This window comes from Metopolophium dirhodum, chromosome 8 (assembly GCF_019925205.1).
Source record: "Metopolophium dirhodum isolate CAU chromosome 8, ASM1992520v1, whole genome shotgun sequence".
NCBI lineage: Eukaryota > Metazoa > Arthropoda > Insecta > Hemiptera > Aphididae > Metopolophium > Metopolophium dirhodum.
The window spans coordinates 25,973,495-25,999,980 of NC_083567.1; the positions used below are offsets into that span (position 1 = coordinate 25,973,495).

A 26,486-nucleotide genomic window follows, 5' to 3' on the forward strand; every position below is an offset into this window, starting at 1 on the left:
GTTGTAGAAATACGTGGGCTCATATACTCAAATAAAATAATAAAAGTATATTGTCTGAACAAAGAATCATTGGAAATTTTAATCATAATAAAAGGGAAACAATGATGATCACGGACTCACTGTTACATAGTTTGTACATTATAGTCAAATTCCGAAAACTTTGTTGGATTTCAGTTAATGCTTATTGTATTCAAAGTTTCCGTTGACAGTATAGGTACCGTGCAGTAACTTTCGTCAAACAAGGTTAATTTAAGGTATAGATAAAAATTAAATAAATTACTATTGAAATTTGAATATTTACTAAACTAAATTATCAAACCTACTTATTCATACAATTAAATGATTATTGATGCATCTGCCACTATGCCTATAGATATATCTTATTATGTGATTATAAAACAATACCTAGGTACCTATTAAATGTATACCAAATTAAAAAAAAAACAATATCATGGAAATCAGAACGAATAGTGTAGTTTCGTTAAACTCTTATGCAATATTTAAATTTATTGATTGGATTACCGATAAAAAAAATATCAAGAAGTTATTATGCGTACTTGTCTTGCCATACAATGCTGCATTCCGTGTCCCATTCGTCGACATACGTCACTGTAGCACTGAATTCATATATCCAACATTCGACAGTTATCTGCTGTGGTGCAAGTGCGTTGCACTGTACAAAGAATGGTATATGGCATTTGTTTAAATGGCCCTAAACAAAATCAATACGCCTTTGGATCAACGTGTCCTTCGTTAGAGTTTCATAGTGTATAGCAGCCCTTACGCTTTTTTTCGGCGTCACAATAAATTCAAATTCAACGTCCGCGTCACCATTAACGGTCCCACTACTGGGCTTAAACACGCAATCTATTTTATCCGCATCCGATCCCATTGGGTTGCCCCAAGAGTAGACAAAATCACAATGTGTATTATTGAGCAACCGAATTCCTTTGTGGCTGTGAGGTATGCCCCTGTAAAGGGACTCGGCAATGGTAATAGTGTTAACGTTCAAACGCACATCTGGGAGTGTCGCGTAAGTCATGGACTGGGTATGGACCGTCTTTGACCCGGCGAACGACCATTCGACTAATTGACACGAGATTCCAGTTGCCTGAAGGTTGACAAGATATTATTGTGGACGACCTTACCACCAGGCAGTAGGTGATTATAAATTAATAAAGAAACGCCTCGTCCCTATAAACTAAATTAAGCAGGCTCGTATAATGACTTATTCGCTTGACTAGATACGAACACTTGAGATATTCCACACCATTTAATTAAAACATTAGTCTGGAAGTGATTTTCACTTTATGCATACCAAGTTTCAAAATATAATTTAATATTTTTAAGTTTTTTTTTTGTTGTTGTTTAGGTTTACAAATTCAGTCTTATACAAAAACGATAGGCTTTTTATTTTAATACAATTTAATTTGCCCTGTATTAAATTGATAACCAACAACAATAAAATTATACTGTATGGTATTTATTCGATGACGGGTTGATAATTATTACAGATTATAGATTATTTTTTGATATTATGTTTTGGATTTTATTGCAAACACATTATGTATGTCGGTAGATAAATTATAAGTTATTCTATTTGTACAATTTCCCTCTTTGAATATTACTTGAATTTACTTCTAACCGAGTAGTTCTTTAATTTATTAAAGAATATTTCACGACATGAAAAAGTAACTGTATTGAGGAAATTAAATAAAAATATGATTATTGTTGACTATACAAAGTGAAACAGCGTTATTTAACGTCACTAAATTTCTATAAATAATTACCAATAAATTACTTTTTTCAAAATGTATTCCATTCGAGTTATAAGCATTATACTGGTTATTATATTTTTATATAAAAACATGCATATATATACTATATAGCATACTTACTTATATTTACTACTCATACGAGTAGAGTTCGAGTAATTTAACTGTCTAAATTATGAGAATATTTCATGGTGAAATAGTAAATGAATACTACATGTTTAGCAAAAAAATTGTGTTAATCATTCTCAGATCTTAAAATCGTATAGTAATCATAATAATGTGTGATAAATGTATCTAGTTAAAAACGTTAGAAAAAAAATATTGGATGGCAGTAGTATCTAAATATTGTAGCATAAATGTGTTGAAAGATACCTCAAATTCGTCCTAAAATTACACGGTAAAATTGTCTACACCTTCAATAATAACATATTTTCGTGTTGGATTCAAAACGTTCTAACGAAATAATAAGTAGGTAATACGGTCGAAACGTAGTCGGGGTCGTGAATATCGCACTACTACTTTTATTTTTATCCTCATCGTCGGTGGACGACAAGTTTAATGTCTTAATAGCATTAGAATTCTGCAATTGCGTAGTATAATTTCCTACCAGCTACGCGTTTAACCCATTCCCCGACCGAGCCACCTTAGCATTTTCCTCTTACCTCGGTGTCGACCGGTGTCTTAAAGTTCAACGTCGCCATATGCTGCATCTGCGTCGTACTTCCGTTTCCGTACGGTCCGAACGACTTGGCGTCACCGCGCAGGACTCAACCCTGCACTGTCGAACGCGTACAGACGCCTTTGCACTAGAAACGGCCCGTCGGAGGTCACCTCGAATTCAACGTGGTACGACTCCAGCGTACCGGCGCAGACGTGGCCCAGCGGTGCCATCGCCGGCCGGCCGCTCACTCTGGGCACCTGTTCGACCGCGCCGCGCACGTATAGCACCGTCTCGCCGGTGGACCCGTCCCGGTTTTGGGCCGAGAACCTCAACGTCTCCCGCAACTGGGACCCGGACGCAGGGGTTCGACCTGCACGCTGATCTTGGCCCGATCCACGACTTCGAACGACTCGGGGGGCCACCCCCACGGCCGCGCTGGCGTTATCGGCGCTGGGCATCCACGAGACGCGCACGGGACATGACCCGTTGTTGGTAAAGGTCACCGTTTCTTTTACGCACTGATCGGTCCTACAACAATAATAATAATATATGCGCAAGGCCGTATCCAGAATTGTTTTCGGGGGGGGGGGGGGGGGGGGAGGGTTGAAAATAAGACATTTTGAAGAAATTTAGTGAGCGACAATTATTAATGTGCGCCATTGAAGCTATGTCCGTAGGTATATATTATTTTATTTAGAGGTATTACCTACCTTAGCTGGTGCCAATTCAGGTCCACTATTATGCGGTCGGTACATAATGATATCCGTTCTTTGCCATTGTACTCGGCTATCACTTCGATTTCAGCCATTTCTATTGACAGCGACTGTAAAACAGATTATTACGTTAGGGCCGTTTGGAAACGTTATAGTTTTGAAAGACTACAACTGTAAACAGGTATATCGATAACTTTTTCTCATTTATTATTTCAAAGCTGATTGCAAATACCCGGAACTTACTTTACTTTTTTATCCTGGTCAAACAACAACCAGAAAACTAATAACAGAAATCTAATACCATACATATGAAATATCGAAACAAAAATCGGCTTGTATAATGTTTAATCAGACGAGATATTGTTTTAATTTAGTTTTTGTTCGGTATGGGTAAAGCATAATAATCCAATCGCTATTATATTATTTAATGGTATTCAATGAAAATATGGATTTTTCAATATTTTAATATCATTTAAGCAAAGAACATTCAAAAACTGTTGTAATATTTAGGTTCTACGATTTTCATTGATGATATAGATTCATGTTTTATGATGTTTGGTGTTCAACAGAATATGTACCTATTTATAAGGTTAGGAAAAAGAACGCACTCATTTATTTATGTTAAAATGATTAATTGACTTACGATAATAACTAGTAAATGGGAAAGTAAAAAAAAATTATTTAATGATCTTAGTTATTCTGATTTCTGTTTCAAAAATAATGTCAGTTTTACCTCCGTACTTATATTTAATACAATTTTAATTTTTTTATTTTTATTGATTATATTTTAATACTTGATAGATATTAAACATTCGTTCGGCTTAAATAGGCTTAACCTATTCATATTTAAAAAATGAGATTGACTTAGAATCTATTATGCATACTATGTTGTTACATGACGTAGGTATAATTCTTATTCCTATTGGCTATTACTTACTATTTATAATATTTTGTAATACCTACGTTTTTAATCAAAACATTTGAAATAAAATTACATCCTCTAATTATTTACACGTTGAAGTTATTGTTATTAATGGCGTTTGATGCAGACGGTCATCTCATAAAACTGTCCTCGTTCTACGAGAGAACAATCGCCATAAATTTAACTACACGTAGTTCCGTATAGCGTGGAGACATTATATGTATTATGTACGGGTTTACTGCCGTGTTATATTTTATTGAGTAATATTATGTTCAAAGTTACTGAAATGACCGTGTCCAAGTCGTCGGTGAAATGATAAAACGACTAGGAAACCTATCTAATATTAAACTAGCACACTGTCGTTTTAGTACGATTCTGTGTATACTACAATATAGTATAATTACACTACGATCTACATAATAATATACATTCATTAACTGCCATTTCTCACCGTTGTGTCCTTATTCATTCGGCTCAGAGTAAATTGTCAAATTGAATTAGTTTTATTCTTATTCTCACAGCCCAAGATTAGGCATTGTTTAGCCAAAATTCGGAAAAAAATTATCAAAGAAGAATCTCGTTTGAAGTGCTACAGATATTTTTTATTTTGTAATAATTATAATAAGTACCTACTATAGATTAGGTTACAGGTAAGTAGTAAACGATAATAAATTAATGCAACTTTATCATTCTTATCTAAAACTTTTTTTTGTTTTACCCACGTGAGTTTATTATTAACTGTTTTCAAATATTATTATAAGAGTAAATAATGTTTTTTTTCCTTCACTCTTCCGTATTATGATGTTATTATATAGACTATATACTCTATATATTATTATATTATATTTCTTATATTTTTATCACTAATCTAGATGGAGATTATACAATGTGATGGATAAACTCTTATTAATCTTAGATAATTAATTAATTTTTAATTAATTATACTTGGATATTTTACCTCTGGGTTGTCCTCTTGTTCTTCGAAAAATATATTTGGATCGTCGATACTTTTTTTGGGGATATCATCAATCATCATGCTTTTTGTTTTCATAAAAAAAAATAATAAATAAATAACCAAACACGTAGGTATAAATTTATATTCAAACCAAATTATACTTTGGTTTAGTGAGTTTATATAAAACATATTTTTGTGAAAACGAATAATGTAGAGTGTTAACAAAATATTGATCCAAAAATATTTTTAAACTAATAATTTTGTAAACCGGAACTCATAAAATGTAACCATATAATGTGTAACGAACTTATAAGAAATAAAGATAAATGTTACACAAGTTCTGATGCTTTAACGTTTTATGTACTATTTATTATTTATTGGTGGTACTATATAAGCTTTCATTCCGTTATTTTATATTATTCGAAGAAAGTTATGAAGTTTAATTATTAATTTGATGACATTTGTCTAATCAGGACTAATCTGTTCTTACTGTCTGTTCGTAGTTTATCAAGTTGAATAATGTTATATAAATACATTTTAACAATAATCATTGGTGATCATGAACTATAATTATTAATAAACTATAAAATAATACTCTTTAAATTTTTCCAACTCATTAACCCAAAGGGAACTATTGAATTGTCCACATTAAATTTTTAAACAGTTTATAAATACAAATCAATAATAACTGAATTAATTATATTAACTCAATTTACATAAACAAGAGTAGACTAATTGAATGGAAATTAGTCAATTATAATTCGAGTAACTAACCTACATTTGCACTAGTGGATTTCGTTATAAAACGAGTATAATATGTCATGTACATAAATAAACTTATTAATACGGTGTACCAGTGTACCCCTTATAAACTAAATAATGTGTTAAGTTAAATTACTTTTAACTATTTAAACTTTTTACGTTAAAAACATTATTAAACATTGTGTATTAATAGTAATTGCATATGTAATATATTATGTGTTAAATATAATTTAATATAGTTACTAATACGATTTACAATTTACGAATTAGTTATATTTTGTTATTATAATATTTCGGACTGCCGTATTTGGTATGTGTAACACACTAGCACTTACTATAAAAAAATATACTAGAATATATCGAACTAGTCACTGAGTAGGGTATCTTGAATATTGTGTGAGGTACATGACGATCAATAATTATTGTACCTAATCAATTAACGAGACAGAGTCCCTACTCCCTATAGGCGATTGAGTCAAGGAGTTATTGGGAAATGGTTAAGTTCATAAAAACTGGTGTTAGGTTAGTGTATCTTTGATGTTTTTTGCTATTATCCCGTAAATTAATGAAGATTTTGAAAATTAACATTCATTAAATTCAATTTGTGTTTAATTTATAATCCATAAGAATATAGTAAAATACAACTTATTGAACTCTTTGTACATTACCCAAAGTGATTTCCAAAATATCGAATCCAAAATCACAGTTTATTGTAAATATTCTACAGCCGATGTAGGTACCTCGCAATTCATAGTCAATTATAATAATCTTATAGCTTTTATTATATTAATGTTAAGTAATGTCAACGAATTGTATTTTGTGTGGACTACCTAGGTAGTCCTTTTTTTTGAAAAGAGTTAACTATCTTATTATATTTAACAAAAATTATTGTTATTATTTATTATAATGAGTACCTAATATTTCAAATGTTAATCTTAAATGTATAAGTTTTTCATTACGTTTATGGAACTGATTGGAAGTTTTATGCAACTACTCAAAATAAATTTTTCAGTAAAATATTCAATACTTTTCACTATAATATAATATTAATATTTCAAATAAACTTTAGTATAATACTTTAAAAAAAGTGTTGAGCAAATAAATAATAATAAAAAATAAATTATTATTGCCATTCGAAAATATATATTAAAAATCAGAAATGAAAGATAAATATTTTTATAATTAATTCATCCGAGATAAAAATTAATCTTTGTAAATGCATTAATACATATTGTTTATAATTGCATGATTTATATTTTAGAAAATATACATAATATTATATTCTTATCATATTGTGTTTTTAAAAATGCACTCTGTAAATTATTGGATTATTTGATCAAGATTTATTTTTTCATTTGACTAACTATTTTCATTTACATATTAAAAACTAAATATATTTGTATTGTAGGAGATTTATAATAATATTAGATTATACATTAAAAGTAGATCAGCGGTAATTTTATCTGGTTCCAATATCAATATTTTAAATGAAATAATATAGTCTTCAACTGACCTGATAACAGCTGATGTAAAATTTCTACAGCCTATAAAATTCCAATATTGGTATTTATTTCAATTATTTTTTATAATGATTTACGCGATTTTTATTGATATTGTTCTTATTGCTTGTTTGGAAAAAATAAGCATTCATAACCAAATTCTAGGGAGATTTATAAAACTTTTATGATAAGTTTTAATACAACTGGGGTGTAATGTAAATTGCGAGTTACCTTTATTTATGGTACATATCAAAATTAATGTACCAAACCCAAAATTAGCATAAAAATACAATATAGAGTTCTCATTTAAACGTTCTAATTTCAAACTATTTTTGTTTTAAGTTAAACGACTATGACATTCACCATAATACTGTTTTTTTCATTATAAAGAACGCTATGAATCTTATTAATGACATATCTATTTATAATGATACCTATTAAAACATCTTTGTATAGAAGGTACTAGTATAAATCTTATAAATCTATTATTGGTCGACATTTACCGCACACGTCACAATTAACATAATAAGTCCCTATTTTATTTAATAGTTTTATTTTTCAATTTTTAGAAACATTAATTCAATCCACTCAATTGCTATTGAGTATACTATAGAGTATAGGCACTCTGATTTATTATATTTACATGCATCAAAAATAATTTTTTAAATTTATTTTTATCATCACTATTCAGTGACTGTTCGCGGTGAACCTAACAACCTAATAAGTGATGAAGTAGATATTATTTTCAAAATTCGTTGGAGAAAAAACAATGTTTCTAAAACCATCAACTAAAAACTATGTAATCAGAAGAGCTATCAAAATAGGCCGATGTAATAGAAGTTATTGTTGGAATAATTGTGACATTACACCAATTTATTTTAGATGAAATGTTGTCGTTTGGTATTACTAACTGATAGGCAAGCTAACAGTAATTTATTATTTTTTCTGTCTGTTTTTACTATACATTTGTTGGGTCTTTCCATTATCTTATACTTATTTTGTATTCATTCTCTTAGACAATATATTATCTTCGACTCATTAGTGGTGGAATGTAAACGTTAAGGTCTGTACGACTGTAGCAGTGTCACTGTGTTATCATACTATTTAAAATTGTCTGGATTAATATTATTTATTTATTAGTTGAAAAGTCCAAAAATTAAAAAAACACAAATAATTATAGTTAACTAAAAATTATATAAATCAATATTCAAATATGAAGTAATATTTAAATTAATAATAATATTATGTATTAAATATTTATATATTTTTGCCTTCTCTCTTATTAAAAATGAGATTTGTACCACGATAGTAACTCACTATCTTCAACCGGCGAAGATGTCACTGATACTATTGTATAAGACATTTAAGACATATAAAAACACCAAATCATTTTACTGAATTATATAATATAGGTCAGAAACGTAAACAGAAAAACATTTCTGGTGTGAATCAACCCCCATCTCACCCTGTATACGTGCCTGGTATACGTATACGCGTTTTGTTTTTATTATGTGGATTTTTTTTAAAACCATTTTAATAAATTTATGCGTTTGATCAATAGAATGTAAATGTAAATAGCGTTTAATGGTTTTCATTGGTAAAATGTTTTTTCAACTAAACGATTTAACTGAATACTGATTAAGAGCACCTTGTTCATTTTATTAGTTATCACACTAAAAAAAAATTAATTAATTTCATTAACCTGTTTTTAATTAACATTTATTTTTAAATTTTGTCTGAACACAGTGTTGTCCAAAACTATGTAACATTATATTATAATAACAACAACCATTTTGTTTGGTTAAAAAATGTATGTTATCTATAGTAACTATATTAACTGCGATAGTAATTATTTTGTTAACCGTAACACAACTGAGAACAATATTTAAGTATATATTTTATATTATTTTGAAAACCTTAACATGTTTTTAGGAATTTGTGATTCAGTGAATCAAAAAAATAATCGAGTAACGCGTATACAATATATTAATTTTGTTTGGTTGATAAATCTACTATTGTAGTTAAAATATGTAATTAAATATAAACTTGATTTAGTTTGTGAAAATATAGAAACGTATTGTCTAAAGACAATTTTTGCAAACTCATTACACATTATATTGGTTTAACTTGGCGCTTTTGACGGTTAAAAATTGCGATTTAATAACATTTTCGATAGCCTAAATAATAATATAATTAACTATCGACATTTTGCAGTCAGTGTATAAACTGTACAATACTACGCTCTTTACACGTTTTCATTTGTATGCATTTCAACGTTATCGATTGACTTATTATTTCGTTTTTAGTAACAATTTTTGTTGTGTGCGCATTTATGATACTAGTATAAAACAATGTAAAAACACGTAATACTTACGTGGCAGTTACATGATACTTGCCCGTAAGTTGTCCATTGACTATCTCGTCGGAGACGCCGCATTCTACTCGAAACATCGTTTCCGAGAACTTGTCTAATAACCCAGTTGACGGATGAATGTTGAAATTTACTTTGGCGTTTTTTTGAACCTGGATTGTCGATTGCATGATTAATGATCCAGCGATACGGATATCTGATACGACTATTTGAGAGGACAAAAAACGAAAGAAAAAAGAACAACAACGAAAAAAAGAGATTTATGGTATTTTATATCGAACAAGCTAATAATTGATACGTTTTATATCGCACATTTTCCTCTCACCCGCGTGTATTTAAGTGTTGTAAAACTTCATAATTCATTTTTTAATAATATATATTTTTATAATTTTTTTTTTTACATACACTAGCCCGACGTTCGAAAAATGACGTGATTAAAAAGAAAAACGAGACGTTAAAGCCGGTCCATGCACAAAGCATTAATATAGACCAATGCGAGAAATCATTAAAAAAGAAAAACTTGTAAGCGCTATTAGTTTATTGTTAACGACTGTAATGACCGTATTCATTAATGTACTTGTTCTTTAAATATTTATCATAAAAATCATAAATCACGTTTAAAATGGAAATAACTCAATGGTTACCATGATTGACGTCGTATAGCGACAGACAAAACTTTTTTCGTAAATCCTTTAAATGCATATTTTTATTTTAATAATATTATTTTGTAGAACACAATTTTGTTTTTATACATTTTAAGCGATTTAACTTAAAGTGAAATACTAATTAAAAATCCTAATTCATTGGGTCATAAGCATGTAATATTCAGTCTTATTTCATAAATATCTTTCAATTTTAATCTAATGATAGTTTCTTCTTATACCAATGCAATGTGATTTTCTTATTTGATTATTCGAATATTTATCAGTTTAGTGGGTATCTATTTCGGTTTTTAAATTATCAGTATCGGAGGTTAGATCAATACTCTTATTTTAAAAAAAGAAATGAAATAATATATTATGTCTTAAAAAAAAAAAATTGTCGATAATCATAACATTAAACTTGGTTATAATTATAAAAATGGTTGTCTGGAAAATCATTATTAAAATAATTAATTAAACATGATTATGTGAAACTCATCATAGCTCGATTTCAGTCATTCAGGTACAAATAATTTTAGAAAATGTTGTTTTAATTAATTTGTGTTAAATAATAAATTATTAGACATAGTTAATAGAGTACAAGAAATATGTTTAAATTACATTGTGTGCTTTTTTAGTCGTATCACGAAACATTATTTGAACTAAATAATTGGGCAACTTGCTGTGGAATAATAATATTATTGAAATAAGTGTATGAGTATAACTGGAAAAATAGTTTTTTTTTACTTATTGTATCTCTTAAATTTTAAAGTTTTTAATATTCATGTGAACTATAAAGTATAAATTATCTAAGTTCAGTTTGAATAATGTTTTAAAATAATTCAAGTGCAAGGAAGAATTTCTGAACTTTGATGCTGTAACTCAGTAACAGACAATTTAAATTAAAACCTTGAAAAACCGTGACAATATGTCTTATACTAATACCTATACTGCATATTATAACAAATATTTGGATAAATTAGGAGGTAGGTATTAATAGTATTAATATTAATATACTGATAAAGTACAATAAGAAAATATTTGTATAGTTTTGGTGTATTCGATGAAGGATTATAATATTTGACTTGGTGAAAAATGTAATAATAATGTTTTTTTTATCATATTGGTTCTCCAATTATTAAATATGGCAATTTATTGATTAAGATAATATTATGACGACGACTGAGGAAGAAAAAACCAGGAAAACTTCGTCTTGTTTTGACATTGTATTTATATTTTATCTATTCAGTTTCCTTTTTAAAATATATCACAGCCGTTATTTTTTTTCGTCATGTCAAAAACAGAACATCGTTTCGATTTCTACTACGTACAATTTATCTACAGTCCACAAGATTTAATTTTTTCTCATCTCGAACAATAACAAAAAATATATTTTGTAAGTGGCTCAAAATCGATGCCGATATTTTATACGCACAAGATAGTATTTTCAATGCTGGCTTTTGTGACTTCGGCTTACAAAGCAACAGCAAATATTAACGATTCAGAGTTGACATATTTGTGCATTATATAATGCACACCTAATAATATCCATATTTATACACGTGATACAATTGTATTTGTCGGTACTGCGGTCCTGCGTTTATATAATTAAATTGCGGGCGTTAGGGGTATTATAGGTATACAACAAAATTATCATGGTAAATATTGTGCGTCGTCCGCTATAACTTTGGATGGCATTGAACGTAAAAAATTAAACCAATATACGGGATAAAAAAAAAAAAAAATTGATGCTTCATTAAAAATTTAAACGCGTAGGGATGTATAAATATATAATAAATGGGTAATTGTCCGATGTTATAAACGTCGCTTACACGTATCAAGTTTGCTAAACGGCGATCGTGTTGGATTGATTAAAACCACGTTTTCGAACAACACACCTATTTCTCATTGCGCGACATTATAATATAACAATACCTACCTATGATGTGTGCGTACAGCGTACCTACCTACCTGCCGTTTTGGTTTTCGTGTCGTATATGTACAGTGCCCCGTTGTTATTATTATACAGTCTTGTTTGCGATTGCGATTAGCGATCGCTTTAAAATTTAGTGTGGTCCGCCTGCAGGGAACACGCAAGTGGTATACCGCGGTGCACAATATACCTATACACGCCGTGCGATGTTTTAACTTTATCACGTGCGTCCCATCCATTTTCTCGAGTCAAACACACACGCACACACGCATCCGTCCACTAGATCCTAACGCCCCCCCCCCCCCCCCCCCCCCAGCTCACAACTGCACGGGAATCGGTTCTAGATAATCATAATATTATAACAACTGTATCATAATAACCGAAATGTTACAACGATTATATGCACACGCAGCACACATACCTACACACAACAAACATGCACACACATACATATCGCTAAATGACCGTCGTCGTGCCGGTCGCGTGGGGTTATCCGTTAGCGCGTTTGGCTGTACCTCGTGTTTTTCGCGTACACGTACCGGACGACCTCGCCAATTTTTCCCATGTCGAGCACGTAACTTCCTGCCTTTGCCTCGGTGCACAGCAAACCCGGTCCCTACAAGGCAGTAAAGGTAAAAATGTATATTATATACACACACACACACACGCCGGTGGACGGTATATGGTTAGGTAGTTTTGTAGCTGTTTCGTTTTCCCTGCCCGCCGCAGCCCGTCCGACTTCTTACCGTGAGTCGTATGCTCCGAGCGCCAAACATCTGACCATCGCCAAACACGTTCACTTCTTGCGCGCACGAATTGTCCGACACGATTATAAATCTGGTACACTGCAAACCCAAAAAACACAACGTCGAATACGACGGTCGGTTATCGATTTTTGGTTGGTTGAGTGGGTCGATGGTGTGTGTGGGGGGGGGGGGGGAGGCGGCGCGGTTTATCGCAGGGCAGGGCGCGTCGCATCTTCGACCGAGATAATCGGCACGCCACGTCGCGTTGAACGTGACGTCCCTCCCGACGATCGGTATAACTTTATTACTATAGTCTATATAATACGTAGGTTATTATGTACATTTATCGCTACGGATTCACGTGGGCGAATTATGTCTTCGAACCCGAGTGCGACGACAAAACGTTTCCGTATAACTCGAGGCGAACGTAAGCGGTAAACGTTTTACAACTTAGTATAGTATCCATCCCTCTTTGTCTAAATGTGTGTGTGTGCGTGTGGAGTTTTGATTTTATAGTGGCTGGGTTCACACTGAAACAGAACGACGCAGGTGTAATACGTGCGCAAAGGACCGTCTTTAATATAGACCATACCACAGCGTATTACAAAAATCAGACGTCTCAAAGTTTCAAATAATTTCCCGGCACACCTGGGAGCACAGATAGGGCCGTCACTGCCGTGAAGCGTGTGCAAAGACAAATATAGAACGAATACTGGGATTAATCTCGACCGGATAACCGAGGAAACTTTTATTTTTATTATTCATATGTAACAATACAGTCGACTCAGGTTCGAGATGAAAGATCATCTTTGGAAAAGTTATGTAACGGAACGGGCGGTAAGCGCATGTAGATATTACTATTATTATGTAAGCACTCGACGTGTAAACAAAGTCAAAGTAGATAGAAACATCTCAATGGCTTTTGAACATGTGCCAAATGTAAATAGCTTCTACATGTAAGACCGGCGAAACAATGTGTATATTTGTAATGTAATGAGGATATATTTCATAAAATAGACACGTACAACATACGACATTGATCTGAATAGAAACGAAATAAGGGAAGAATAATAGTATCAACCCAATAGGAATAGTAGTAATAATAATAGTAATAATAACAAGTTTCTAACCGTAACTTTTGGGGAAAAAGCATATTCTAATAGTCAATATGCCTTCGAATCCCAAAAGTAGAAAGTCTATGGGGACAAACAAAATTTGAGTTATTGAAAAACAAGTAATAACTTATTATATTTAGGCAAAAAGAACATTTTTACGGGACTTGTATTGTCATTTTATCGAGAACTTACTAAACTTAAAAGTACTAATATTATAGTTTGAAGTTATAGTTGATGCTATAGGTATAAGATTTGAAAATAAAACCCAAATACTTATCAAATGATTACGGTGATTAACTGAAAATGGCTGATGTAATTTGAATATTAAAATATATAATCAAAAAAAATAATGATACTAATTTTCAAACTGGCAGTATTGAATTAATTGTAAAATGAAATGGAATTTGAACATAAATTGTATGCTTGTAGTTCATCTCAAGAGATACGCACTGTGAAATGTTTCAACTAAATTGAATTACCGACTGAACTTAAGATTTATGACTCTAAAAACTAATTAAGCACGATCATGTTATCTATGGAAACCTTTAACTTCTTGCAAAAAAAAAAACCCCCGTTTGTTTGATTGTTAGTGTTTACACAGTGTAAGGTATTTTTACTAAATCTTAGATTCGTAAAGTTTTAATTTTTTTGTGGCTTTTTTTGTTAGACATTAAATCTGTTAATTTCAAATTATATTTGTGTGTTTTTTTCAAGCGAATATTATTAAATACTATTAAAAAAAATCTCAACTTTTTTCAGGCCACCATAATTAACTACAAAATCGATTTAACCATCACAAAAAATACGAGATTTGAAACAAACGATTGTTTTTATTTTAAAACTTGTTAGTTTATAACATTTGATTGTGACATATTTTCATTATGAATACCCTACTTAAGATTCTGATGGAAATCTTTTTTTTTTATAAATAATTATCAATATATTAAGATCGGTCTTATTTTGTGAAAGCTGATTACTTGTTTCTGATTGGGAATAAATTTATGTTAAGAGAACGCTACGCATGCGCTGTCTCCGTCTTACAAATGCGTAACGTGGCAAATATTGTACGTTCTGGATAATCCATTTAACTCTACTTAAAAACTGTAAATTGTTCATTTTAAAATACTCACAAATTGCTTTAAAATTAAAATAAAAAAAAACCTACGAGGTTCATTAGAAAACATTCTTACTTCTAAATTTGATAATTAGTCAATTCGCTCCAATATTAGATATAACAGATTATTCAGAACTTACAATTTACTAACCTATGTTATGCGTTTGTTAGAGAGAGATAATGCATGCAGGTGTAACACCTTCTTAAATTTTAAGTTTGTTTACAAAGTTTTTTTTATTTTATATCTTTGTGTTAGTAAGTTCGTTTAAGACAAACACATACAAATTTATAATAGCGCCTACAAGGCTTGGACATTTCGGAGTTGTAAGACTTCTGGAATACAAACGTTATCATTTATTTTTATTTTAACGAAAATACCTTGTTTGTCTTGCTATTAATTTTAAAAAGGTTGATCGGCTTACTTTATATGGACAAAAAAGGAATACATGTATAAAATACGCTCCGATTTGATTCCGTAAAATGGACTGCATTATATATTTTTTTAAGTGCAGCGCTGACGACTCTTTGACAAGCACACTACTTCAGTTAATAATATTATATATAAGTTATATAAATCAAACATCGCCCGGCGCAGTCCCCACCTGACTACAATTTTTACTAAGCTATTTACAATATAGGTACCCGCCTAGCAGTTTCGTTAAATATTGACAAAATGTTTCACCTTGTTCCACGTTTATATTTGTTTCAAAAGTGAATAAGCAGTTGTATGAGTAGTTATTATTATTGTTATTAGTATTATTAATTATTATTATTTAAATCGTTAAAGTTTCTGTCCAATTTTGAAAGTTTAAACTTTAATACTAAAAGAAAGTAGAAACATACGTAAAATGACGACAAACGTGGCTCGAATACAACAGTGAGTTCTATTGTCTGATCAAAATCAATCTCGAATATTGACGGTGTGATTGTAAATGCACCTAAAATCAATGTTCGTTTCCATTCAACGTCCTAAAACATACATATTATATTATATAATATAATACACGTATAGACATTTGACATTTTATAAATTGTTTATGGATATATAAAAATTCAGGGCTGGATTTAAGAATTTTTAAGCTTGGGGATTATAATTAGCAGTCTGGTACTGATAAACCATAAATACTTACATCGCAGTATACAATGTACGCCCAAAATAGTTAAGAAAATATTAAACCTAGGGATGAAACACTGGTTTCCTCATCCTTGATCTACCTTATAAAAATTAATATTTTATAGAAGTTAAATATTAAATACAATTTTGCTAATTATGACCCTTGTGATATCATAACATCAGACAAAAATATATAATATGCACGAAATCGACGAGTAATTTTGAATAATTTAATTATGATTTTATTTCACTCAGGTTTTTGAAAATTTCATATTTGAGTAATAATTTATTGCTTAATATTCATATTAATGATTATTGATATTTATAATATTACATATTTTTTAGTCATTTTTCAAATTGAAACTGTTTGACACTAATGTTCAACATGGTTTTATATACATGAATTAATATGTATTTCACCGAAAACTAAACAAATCTATAATAATTATATTATATTTAACATTTCTCTTTTGCTCTTTCCCTTGAGCTCTTATGTTAGCCACCCTTTTTGTTCATTTTATACATAATATGTAGTTGAAAATCCAATCCATTAAATGTTGTGACGGTACATTAATTTATTATTGTAATCATATAACATCCTATTACAATTTTTGAGTATGATTTATTTCATATAATATTGATCCATATCGGCCATTTTAATGTTTAATTTATATTTGTATACTGTGAATTGAATTTATGTAGCTACGTTACATTATAAACTCAAGTTAATTGAGTGATTTAAATTGCTTATTTTTTTTTTATGCAGTATGACTTTCTAATGTGCCTTATTTAAATTTGGCGGATAAATAAATCCCATTAGTTGAGTGAATAATTTTGTATACATCACGGCTGAACTTCGTAAAAGCAAAGGCGATATTCGACTAAGTGTATATTATATTTGACTATGCGTCAAACGTATTTACTACCACATTAATTATTCAGTATTTAAATAGAAGGACTATTTTGATAAATAGTTTTACTTGTTTCTTTGGATTCCTTCACTTATACAGTCAATTACTCTTGAAGCTTATCGTGTAACACTAAACTATTTACATTTTTAAACTAAGTAATGCAATTCCAATACCGAATATAATATAAAACCGTTTTAAGGAGTAAAAGCAATTTCTTCTATTAATTTAGCATAATCAACGTTTTATATTTTAAAGCTAGTATATTAGCAGTAACTGTTGAAAAAAAAAGTATATATATCAAATATCAAGAATACAATAAATCTAACCTAACCTAACCTATGCCTTTTTTCATAATAATATTTGTTTAATAATACCACATTTTAATATTTAATTGATAAAGTTGAATTAAATGAATGTATATATAATATGTATACATATACCTACATATTCATAATATAATCTCATTTATATCGTTGTTGGGATATTTAAAGTTATGCATAGGCATTTGTCTAATACTTATTAACAATATGTTTATTAAAGTCGACATTTAAAATTAAAGGTTTCACTTTTTCATACCCGGGCTGAATATTACAAAAATATTGTACTTACTTCAACTGATTTTGTGTACCATACGTTTTCGGAAACTAAAATAAATTTGGATGATCGTCCAACGTTTTTTATCTTGATGATCATGGTCTTACGAGCACCCACCAGACAAGCGTTGCACTCGAACAAGCAGACACTTGATGGTTTTCGAAGAGATAGTTTTTTACAGTCCTTGGTTTTCATGTCATCATAACACTCTAGAAAATCTAGAAATACGCGAGTTGTGTTTTAGTGGTTTGATTACACTTTTTATTGTATTATGTCATTGTGAATATAATGCGATAATAATAATTTTGTCTATAGAAATTATTATTTAAAAAAAAAATAATAGGTATGTAGGTATTACACAATTAAAAATAGTTATCAATGTATTGTTGACATGCTGATTACAAATGTGACAATGGCTAATAAATACACACCAGTTTTCAGAATGGTTTAGATAAAACTCAATATGTCTGGAATTAAGTCTTCAAAAGTTTTTAAATCCTCTTAATAGTGCTCATTACACACAGAAAAGCACTAATTTTTATTTAAAACTTGTTTTGGTTTTGTTCACGTTTTATCAATAGGTATATACATATGAATATATACATATGAATGTTTCTTTCTTTGTTATCTATAGACTCAAAAACTATATATACCTAACACAGTTTTCAATAAAAGTTACCCACATCAATATTATTCAAGAACGGTTTGTATTTGAACCCGCATGTAGGTCACTATAGTCTATATGCTCACATATGAGTTTTGTTTTAGCTCACGAAAATCAAATATTTTATTTGTTTATTTTTAGGGTTGCCGCAATAGATGCATATAATAAAATATTTATTTTAATTGAATATGATTTTATGTATTGTTTTATATTTTGTCATTTAGGCTAATAATGCTATTCTATATAAATGTAAAATTGAGTATCAGTTATTATATATTGGAGGAAAAGTGTATGGCAATATATTCGACCGATCTTGGCAAAAACCAATTGAGAATATTTAAATTGAAGCAAAACGAAAACGTGATCTAGAAAGATTATAATAGATAACAGGCTAATACAGAATATTATATTTTTAGTCGGTTTATACCTAAATGATGCATATGCAAATCTACAGTTTTCAACCAATTGGCACGATATTGTTACTATCCGCCCATCTCAGTTGTATTTATTCCTCAGCTAACCTAACGTGGAATACCACTAGTTATTAATAAATATTAATTATAAAAATAAAATTTAATAACGTTTAAAACTTAAAAGTAATAACGAAAAATATGGCGATTTTTGAATAGGGATGCAGGGTATTGTGTTTTTTTTCTTTTGTAGCTTTCAGTAAATATTAAGTACATATTATAAGAAATATTATAGGCGCATGCCGTTGAGTGGAAGCGATAAAATGAAATTTGTTTCATCCGTCCTAACGTAACAACAGCTGTTTGATTGTTATATTATATTAAATAATTTCAAATACGTGTCGCCCGAAAGTCACACTATTGAGTACAATTTACTATAATATTATTATCCATAGACTATTTCTATAGTGCAGTATATTACCGCGTTCTGATTCTTACAGATTTATCACGTACGTGTCGTCCCCAATCCCCCCAACTTTATTGGAATTTAAACATTTTTTTCGGAAAATATTTGCGTGCTAACTTTTGTAATATTTGTACGATTTTTATTTAGGCGTGGCACCAAGAATTTTTCCAATGTGCAGGGAAGGGCTGGGGATACCTAAGAGCAGGGTTTCATCCAAATGACAGTATTATAATACAAATAATATATAATATACGTTCTAATTTAATTACAATTTCCATCTAACAATACAGCCTACACACGGACAAGCTGTTTGTTTGTGGCCGTGTCGGTATTTGGCACCTCGGGTCTTATATATTATGAATAACTATTATATAGGAAACTGTCTGAAATGACTAGTCCGAATACTTATGACTTGTGTACCTAACGGAAATATATTGACAAACTGCCGCTGTTAACGTGCACGGCCCGTACGAGGGGGGGGGGTATGGCGGTGGGGTCGGCGTGGGGTAGTTTCTGCTGTCCAATAGTGTTCATTACCGTAGATGTGGTATATAGGTATAGTGCAGTATAGGGATATCGACGACTATTTATAACAATCCCGTCTCGGCGATCGCTGTGGGACCGCGTCAAGTCCAAAACGGTATGTTCGGCCCGCGGTTGCGATTTCCCGCGCGTCAGTCTCCGTCACCTGCACCTCCCCCAAAGAGTTTGTCGGCCAACGCGCTTAAAACGCGAATTCTCGCCGCTTTACCCGAATCGTGGTTAAATGCGATAGGGTGCGCGTGAACGGTTAGTCCTACCTGCGCCTATGGCGTATATCATCGTCCATCGTCCAAGGGCCGGGAGAAATTATTGCAGAATACGGTTTCAATGCGATGCGGTCCGAAAACCGCGGTCCACGCGCAAATGAAAAACGGTCGAATTTTTGAATGATATCATGACGATATTATTAACCGTTATACGTGTATAACCAAGTGAATAGTAGTCTAGCGGTCACGTGAACCCCGTTTTGGTGAGAGCGCGGGAGGGAGGAGGTTGACAAGTTACGAATTCCGATGATAACTCGTTTAACGCATATTATTACGTTACGGTAAATTACCAAATTTATAAAAATTCGTAATCTACCGACGACTATATCGAAAATATATTTGTGTGTTTTAACAATAAATGGTTTAGGATGTTTAAATTTTTAATGTTTTAATAAGTGAAAACTTATTTAGATTCATACCTGATTAATGAATTATTATAATATAAGCTCTTAAGTTTTTTTTATATTTTGCGCACCAAACGGCTAGCGTGGCACGTTTTTATCTTATATACCTATGTAAATATGGTTTCGCGCAAGACAAAGAGTACCTACTAAGATACAAGTAATTTGTGGAAATGTTCTTCTTCAGGTACTTTTTATAATCTGAAATATCATGTGTCTTTAAAATGTGAAAATAAATAGTAGACACAAATAGATACATCAATAACCATTTGTACAATATTGTTGATCTTAAAATTTCCCGGTAATTCCTACTAAGAACCTTCTCATGTGAATTAAAAATGGATGTTTATGACATTTACCGGTAAATTTCGTAAATAATTATTTCTCGTAATTTACCATAATAATATATTATTATATACATCACAATAATATTCTATATTTTTAATCGCACAAAAAAAAAAAACAATAAAAACAACACTTAAATAAAACATTATAATATTAAGGCTATAAAACAATAATATATATATTCGCTCGCAGATTCGGAGTTATCGTTGTTTGTTGCTAAGTAAAAACATTTTTTTTTTGTTATTATGTGTTTGTGTGTGCGCGCGCTTTGCGATAGCGGTGATTTATTTTTCCTCGGGCATAATAATGTTAAAATTTACAAGTTATTTTGCAATATTAAAATAAGAGCACTGCAGCAGTGGCAGAAAACCGAGGATGGTTAAAAAAAATGACGAAATATCGTCGTAGAAAATGCGTGGTTTTCAGTATAATATTATACTCACAGTGAAGTATCGGTGACGCGTTTACCGCGCCGACGAGAATGTTAGTTTTTTTATTATCTGCCGTCATTAGTGATATCAGTTCGTATTTATCTTCCATCGACGTACATTTAAATGTTATAATGAGTTTGGCGTTCATACCTGGTGCAAGCGGACATCTAGGGTTGTAATCGTAGTGTAACCATAAGTTGCTTGTTAATAATTTGAATGGTATCGTTTTTTTCCCTGCATTTGTAATGATAACTGTTTTCTGAAAAAAAGAATTTTTATACAATATTAAGAGGACGTCGTATCCACACAATATTATGTATTGACGTATCGTCTCCGTTTTCCAAACGATTAATATAAGTTTCAAAATGTACGTCCAGTGGTTCAATTTTGTGTTGTTAACTTAAATATTATAGTGAATTGGCCTATTATCAAACTCAATTCTTAAATGTAAGAGCATTATCTGTTGTGTTCTTTCGTCGGTTTTTTTTAAAGTATATTTTAATTTTTAAGTGAGTTATGTGGGTATGTAAAATATTAATATTTTAAAATGTTCATAATTCACTCAAAAATTAAAATATCGTAAGAAACCTACGAGAGAACACAGATAAAATGCTCTTACATTTAGATAGTAGGTCAAATTCACTTTAATATTTAAGCTTATAATACAAAATTGGAACTGCTGGATGTTAATTTTGGTATATTATGCATTAGTAAGACGGAGACAACATATTAAGCGACTACGACGTAATAGCTTAAGTATTATTATCTAGATGACTAGTAACTACTACCTACACAGTTAATACAATATGTCAAATAAATAAATTTTCATTTAAATTTGGAGTAGGTACCTATTGTAATAGTACTTATAAGTTATAAGTACTTTAATATTTAATATATTGGGTATTATTATTCAATGATGATATAGATTATACAGATTTATTGTAATAGTTTTATTGTTATTAATCTCGCATAATAATATTAATGTGTGTTATATAATAGATATTATGATAGCAGTTTAATATAAAACCACTCCTCAAATTTATTTTAAAAATATTACGTAGTTAAATCAAGAAGGATTTATAATTTCAGTGTAATAATATGCTGATTTAGTTAAAAACTATTAAAGTAATGTACTAAAAGTTCATCTACATTTCTACATTTTGCATTTATTATTTGAATGTAACTTGGTACCTAAGTGGTAATTCTGAAACTGAAGTTCCACAGACCGGCAACTTTTTTCTATTTATACCATTTAAGTCAAGTTTTTTCATTAATATTACTCCCTTAAATTGATACTTTATAACTTCTACCGCTAACCAAAAACTTAAATAAGTTATTCATGCTCAAATAATGTTATATAATTCAAATGAAAATGGCTTTTGTATATTTTTAAGAAATATTCTTAAATTATACATTCGAAACTGAATCACAAAAAATGTTTGTATAAGCCTCTTTTTTAATGCTAATTCACATTTTGTTTATTTTGTGACTTTCAGTTAAAAGTATTGTACTATTAAAATCGCATTCAAACACATCCATTACATTATAACCTCAAACTACTTATCCAAGTAACTTTTTTACAACTTGTTAATAATTGTTACTTAATTTGCAATATTACGGTGATTTTTCTTTGTACATTTCGTTAATTAAAATGTTTATGTTTTTACTCTAGAGTTTCGCTATACATATTATGCACGATTTATATTTTACCTAAAAATGAATACATTTAATGGTTTAGTACAAAATTATATTAATATGTTTACCTTGTAAATGCCACCAGGTATGAAACGATCAAACTTTACAATATTGGTATTTACGACCAAGTCACTCTTTGTAGTTTTATTCAAAATAGGTAATTTTCGCGCTATTTTGGGTTGACAATGTAAGTTCAACCTAAACAAGACGTCATGTTAATCTTCTGGATTATACCTACACATGTCTCCTTAGTTCACTAACATGCGTCGTTCTTTATTTAGACTTAGCCTGAGTCGCCTCATTTCACTATGTATGCCGTACACTTTTTTCTTAACAACAATATCGTCATTTGAAGCACCTAATTTAAAATGCACATGCTAGCCTCGTAACAAAAGACATTTCAAAAATAAAAAACGCAAGTACACACCTCCTTTTTTTCCGTTCGCATTGAAGACGAACATCCGTGGACACAGAAGCGAGTAATTTTCAACGTTCCTTGGCTTCAGTTCGATCCAATCACCTTTGTCGTCAACCCTTAAAAGACGCTCTTGAACTTCCATCACGTCTTTTTCCGCACACCGGATGTCTTCAATCAACGACAAATGTTCTTTGAGCTCCTACAATACATTTATCATGCCGTTTAACTGTTCAGCCAATTATAACTTTTTTGTAAGTGGTTATTTTCAATTCCCTTAGTATTTTATCACAATAAATTACTGTCAGTAATATTATTATTTATCTAATATACATATTTATATTATATACTATTACCAGTATGTTATGTATGTATATATTCATTTCAAGTATATACTTACCAGTGAGTTAAATAGTTTTCTCTTGTTCCCAGGAAGTTCACGACACAAATAATCTCTAAACGCATCATTTACAATATGACCAACGTCATGCATTGTTAGAGGTTCAACGATAAGTGGAACTCCATACTCCAATTTTGATGGTTTCCCTTTTATTATTTTGGAAACGAAAATATCAACTAATTATAAGCACTGGCTGAGAATGTAAAAAAATAAAACAGCGGGACTAGAGATAGGTTGCCGAATTATAAACATTGTTATAAAAAAAAAACAGATTAAATGTTCCGATTTTTTTCTTGTCAATAACTTAATCATTTTTAACATGTCTTTTAAAAATTTTAATTCAATAATTTGGTTAAAATTAAAATATTAGAAAACTTAGAACGTGAGCACTATTAACATTTAATAATCAAATATTACATTTTAGATGTTATTCTGTTATAATGAGAAATTTTAATTCTAAAATTGATTGGTACTTGTGTTCAGTAAAATAATGTTAAAATTATTATACTTGATTCTTACAATGAACACAAATTTCTTATGGTGATATTTCATACCGACGTTTTCTAAAGTTCGTGGGTTGTACTCAACACACGTGCTTATAATTATTAAATTTTTCATCCATTTACGAAACCTACCCGATGTTTTTTTCCAGGTAAGTACGTCCGTCCATATTTCTTCTTGCGAAGAGTTTACGGTTCCAATAATGTTTTCAATCATAACTATTTTAAATTTTAATGATAGACACACATATTTTAAACAATTTCCATCAACCGTCTGCAGTATAATAACATAAGATTTTCACCTGACATATGTTGTTTGTATTTATTCAAAGTTGTAACGTACGCTTTCACTTCTGGCACGCCTTTCAACGAATTTGCAACACTCTCTTTGATATCTGAACATAATCAAAATAACAGTCATTAAGTCATTCATTAAAATATTATGTTAAATGTAAAAAAAAACGTCACCATTTGAAATAGAATCTAACACAGAACTTTGATCCGTGTCTCGTTGTCGTTTATCAGATGTTTCTGAATTGGATTTTTTCTAAAATAAATATTAATAATAATAATAATAATGATAGAAAGTTCCAAACAGAATTTGTATGACTAAAAATCAAACACTGATTATGTTTACCTTCATGTTTAACGGGCATCAGTGGAAAACAACTGAAAGGAGTGAAAACTAATTTATTGACGTAGGTACAAAAAACAACTATTTTACGTGAAAAAACTGTCAAAAAAAAAATCACAATACCAAGGTTACGCCATGTGATGGTTTTTTATTTGATTACCTAGCGAATTAAAGTTGTCGAACGCTACCGTTTTGTTGTACGATGATGTAATATTATATGGTAAATGTGCAGTGGCCAACTATATTGTTTTAATCGTAAAATTAAAATGTTGTGTATCTACATATTATATAGTTAGAATGGAAAATGAAAAATTTAACTTGAGTTAGGTAGTTATCTAAATCAACACTGTGCACGTTAAGTTAGAAGTTCATAGTTAACAGAAAATATTATTTAATTCTTATAAAAGTTTAAATATGTTAATGTGGAAATATTATGATATAAACTTAACTCAGTTAAAAGAACTTTCGGGATCAACTACTAATATAATTACCGTCTGGCCGGTCGCAGGCATAGATAATGTTCAAATAATAACTAAATATTTTGTTAAAAATGCTCTTACTATTCCTTATTATTGTTCTCTATCGTTAGTTGTTCGGACTTCACGGTAGTGTTTACTAGTTTAATAAACGCCCTAACTTAAGGCAATTAAAAGCTTTTGTCTAAATTATCAAATGAATGGGCTCGAATTTGTTTACTAGGTATTTAAAATCATTGTATTCAGCGTGATCAGACGAACCATTAATTAATTAGCTTTAACTACAGTAGAAGTTGCTTAATGTGACATTAAAGGGACCACGTAATCCGGTCGCGTTAACAGATGTGTGAAACGATACAAACAAAAATAGGAAATTCAACTGGGACTTACGACTTTGTGCGTGTCAGCCGATGATGTACTAAATGACCTACTGCTGTATTAATTATACCTACAACCTATACGAATACTTAACTTGACGTATAATTTAACGAATTAACTGAAAAATCGTTAAAACTTATTATAATGGATACCTTACTTCAGATACACTTTAAAGTGAATAAGAAAATTAATTAATATGTAAATTATTAAAAATTAAAGCATTTTAGTTTTTATTTTTTAACTGCATATAGTAGATTAGTTAATGCCTCAATTAATTTGCCGCTGGTCATGAAATGTACGTAGGTACCTATCTAAACACGAACACCGTTTAATTATTTATTTCATATAGTTTATTTAACAGCAATACGAATATTGTTAATATTTTTGTTTCTCTTAAAATTCTGGCACATTACACACGTTATATGTACCGTTGTGTATTTATAAACTACCTACTTAAAAACATTGCGTTTTTCGACACACATAGGACTGGAAGTACACTGTGAACGAGTTGATTAGGTGCAGTTATACGCAATACGCGTCGTTTGTCTGCGAGTTCCTATATAATCATATAATATACAACCCGGGGAACCATATATATCATCACCCTCACCCCTACCCCCAGTCACCGCCATTCAC

At 30.4% G+C, this 26,486-nt stretch overlaps 2 protein-coding genes and 1 pseudogene across 3 annotated transcripts in view; 1 reads left to right on the forward strand and 2 right to left on the reverse strand.

The window, feature by feature from the left end:
* The window catches only part of LOC132951180 (uncharacterized), a 143,095-nt gene that overhangs the window by 63,503 nt on the left and 53,106 nt on the right, over positions 1 to 26,486 (forward strand). The window lies entirely within an intron of this gene.
* LOC132951123 (uncharacterized) lies at positions 100 to 9,833 on the reverse strand (annotated as a pseudogene).
* On the reverse strand, positions 12,916 to 25,005 carry LOC132951388 (uncharacterized). Its single transcript, XM_061023199.1, has 9 exons — positions 25,000 to 25,005; positions 24,831 to 24,909; positions 24,665 to 24,757; positions 23,863 to 24,008; positions 23,475 to 23,664; positions 21,365 to 21,751; positions 17,842 to 18,044; positions 16,051 to 16,176; positions 12,916 to 13,077 (listed from the first exon to the last, which is right to left on the reverse strand). Exons 1-9 carry the CDS (start codon positions 25,003 to 25,005, stop codon positions 12,919 to 12,921), a joined length of 1,389 nt encoding a protein of 462 aa, XP_060879182.1. The 3' UTR covers positions 12,916 to 12,918.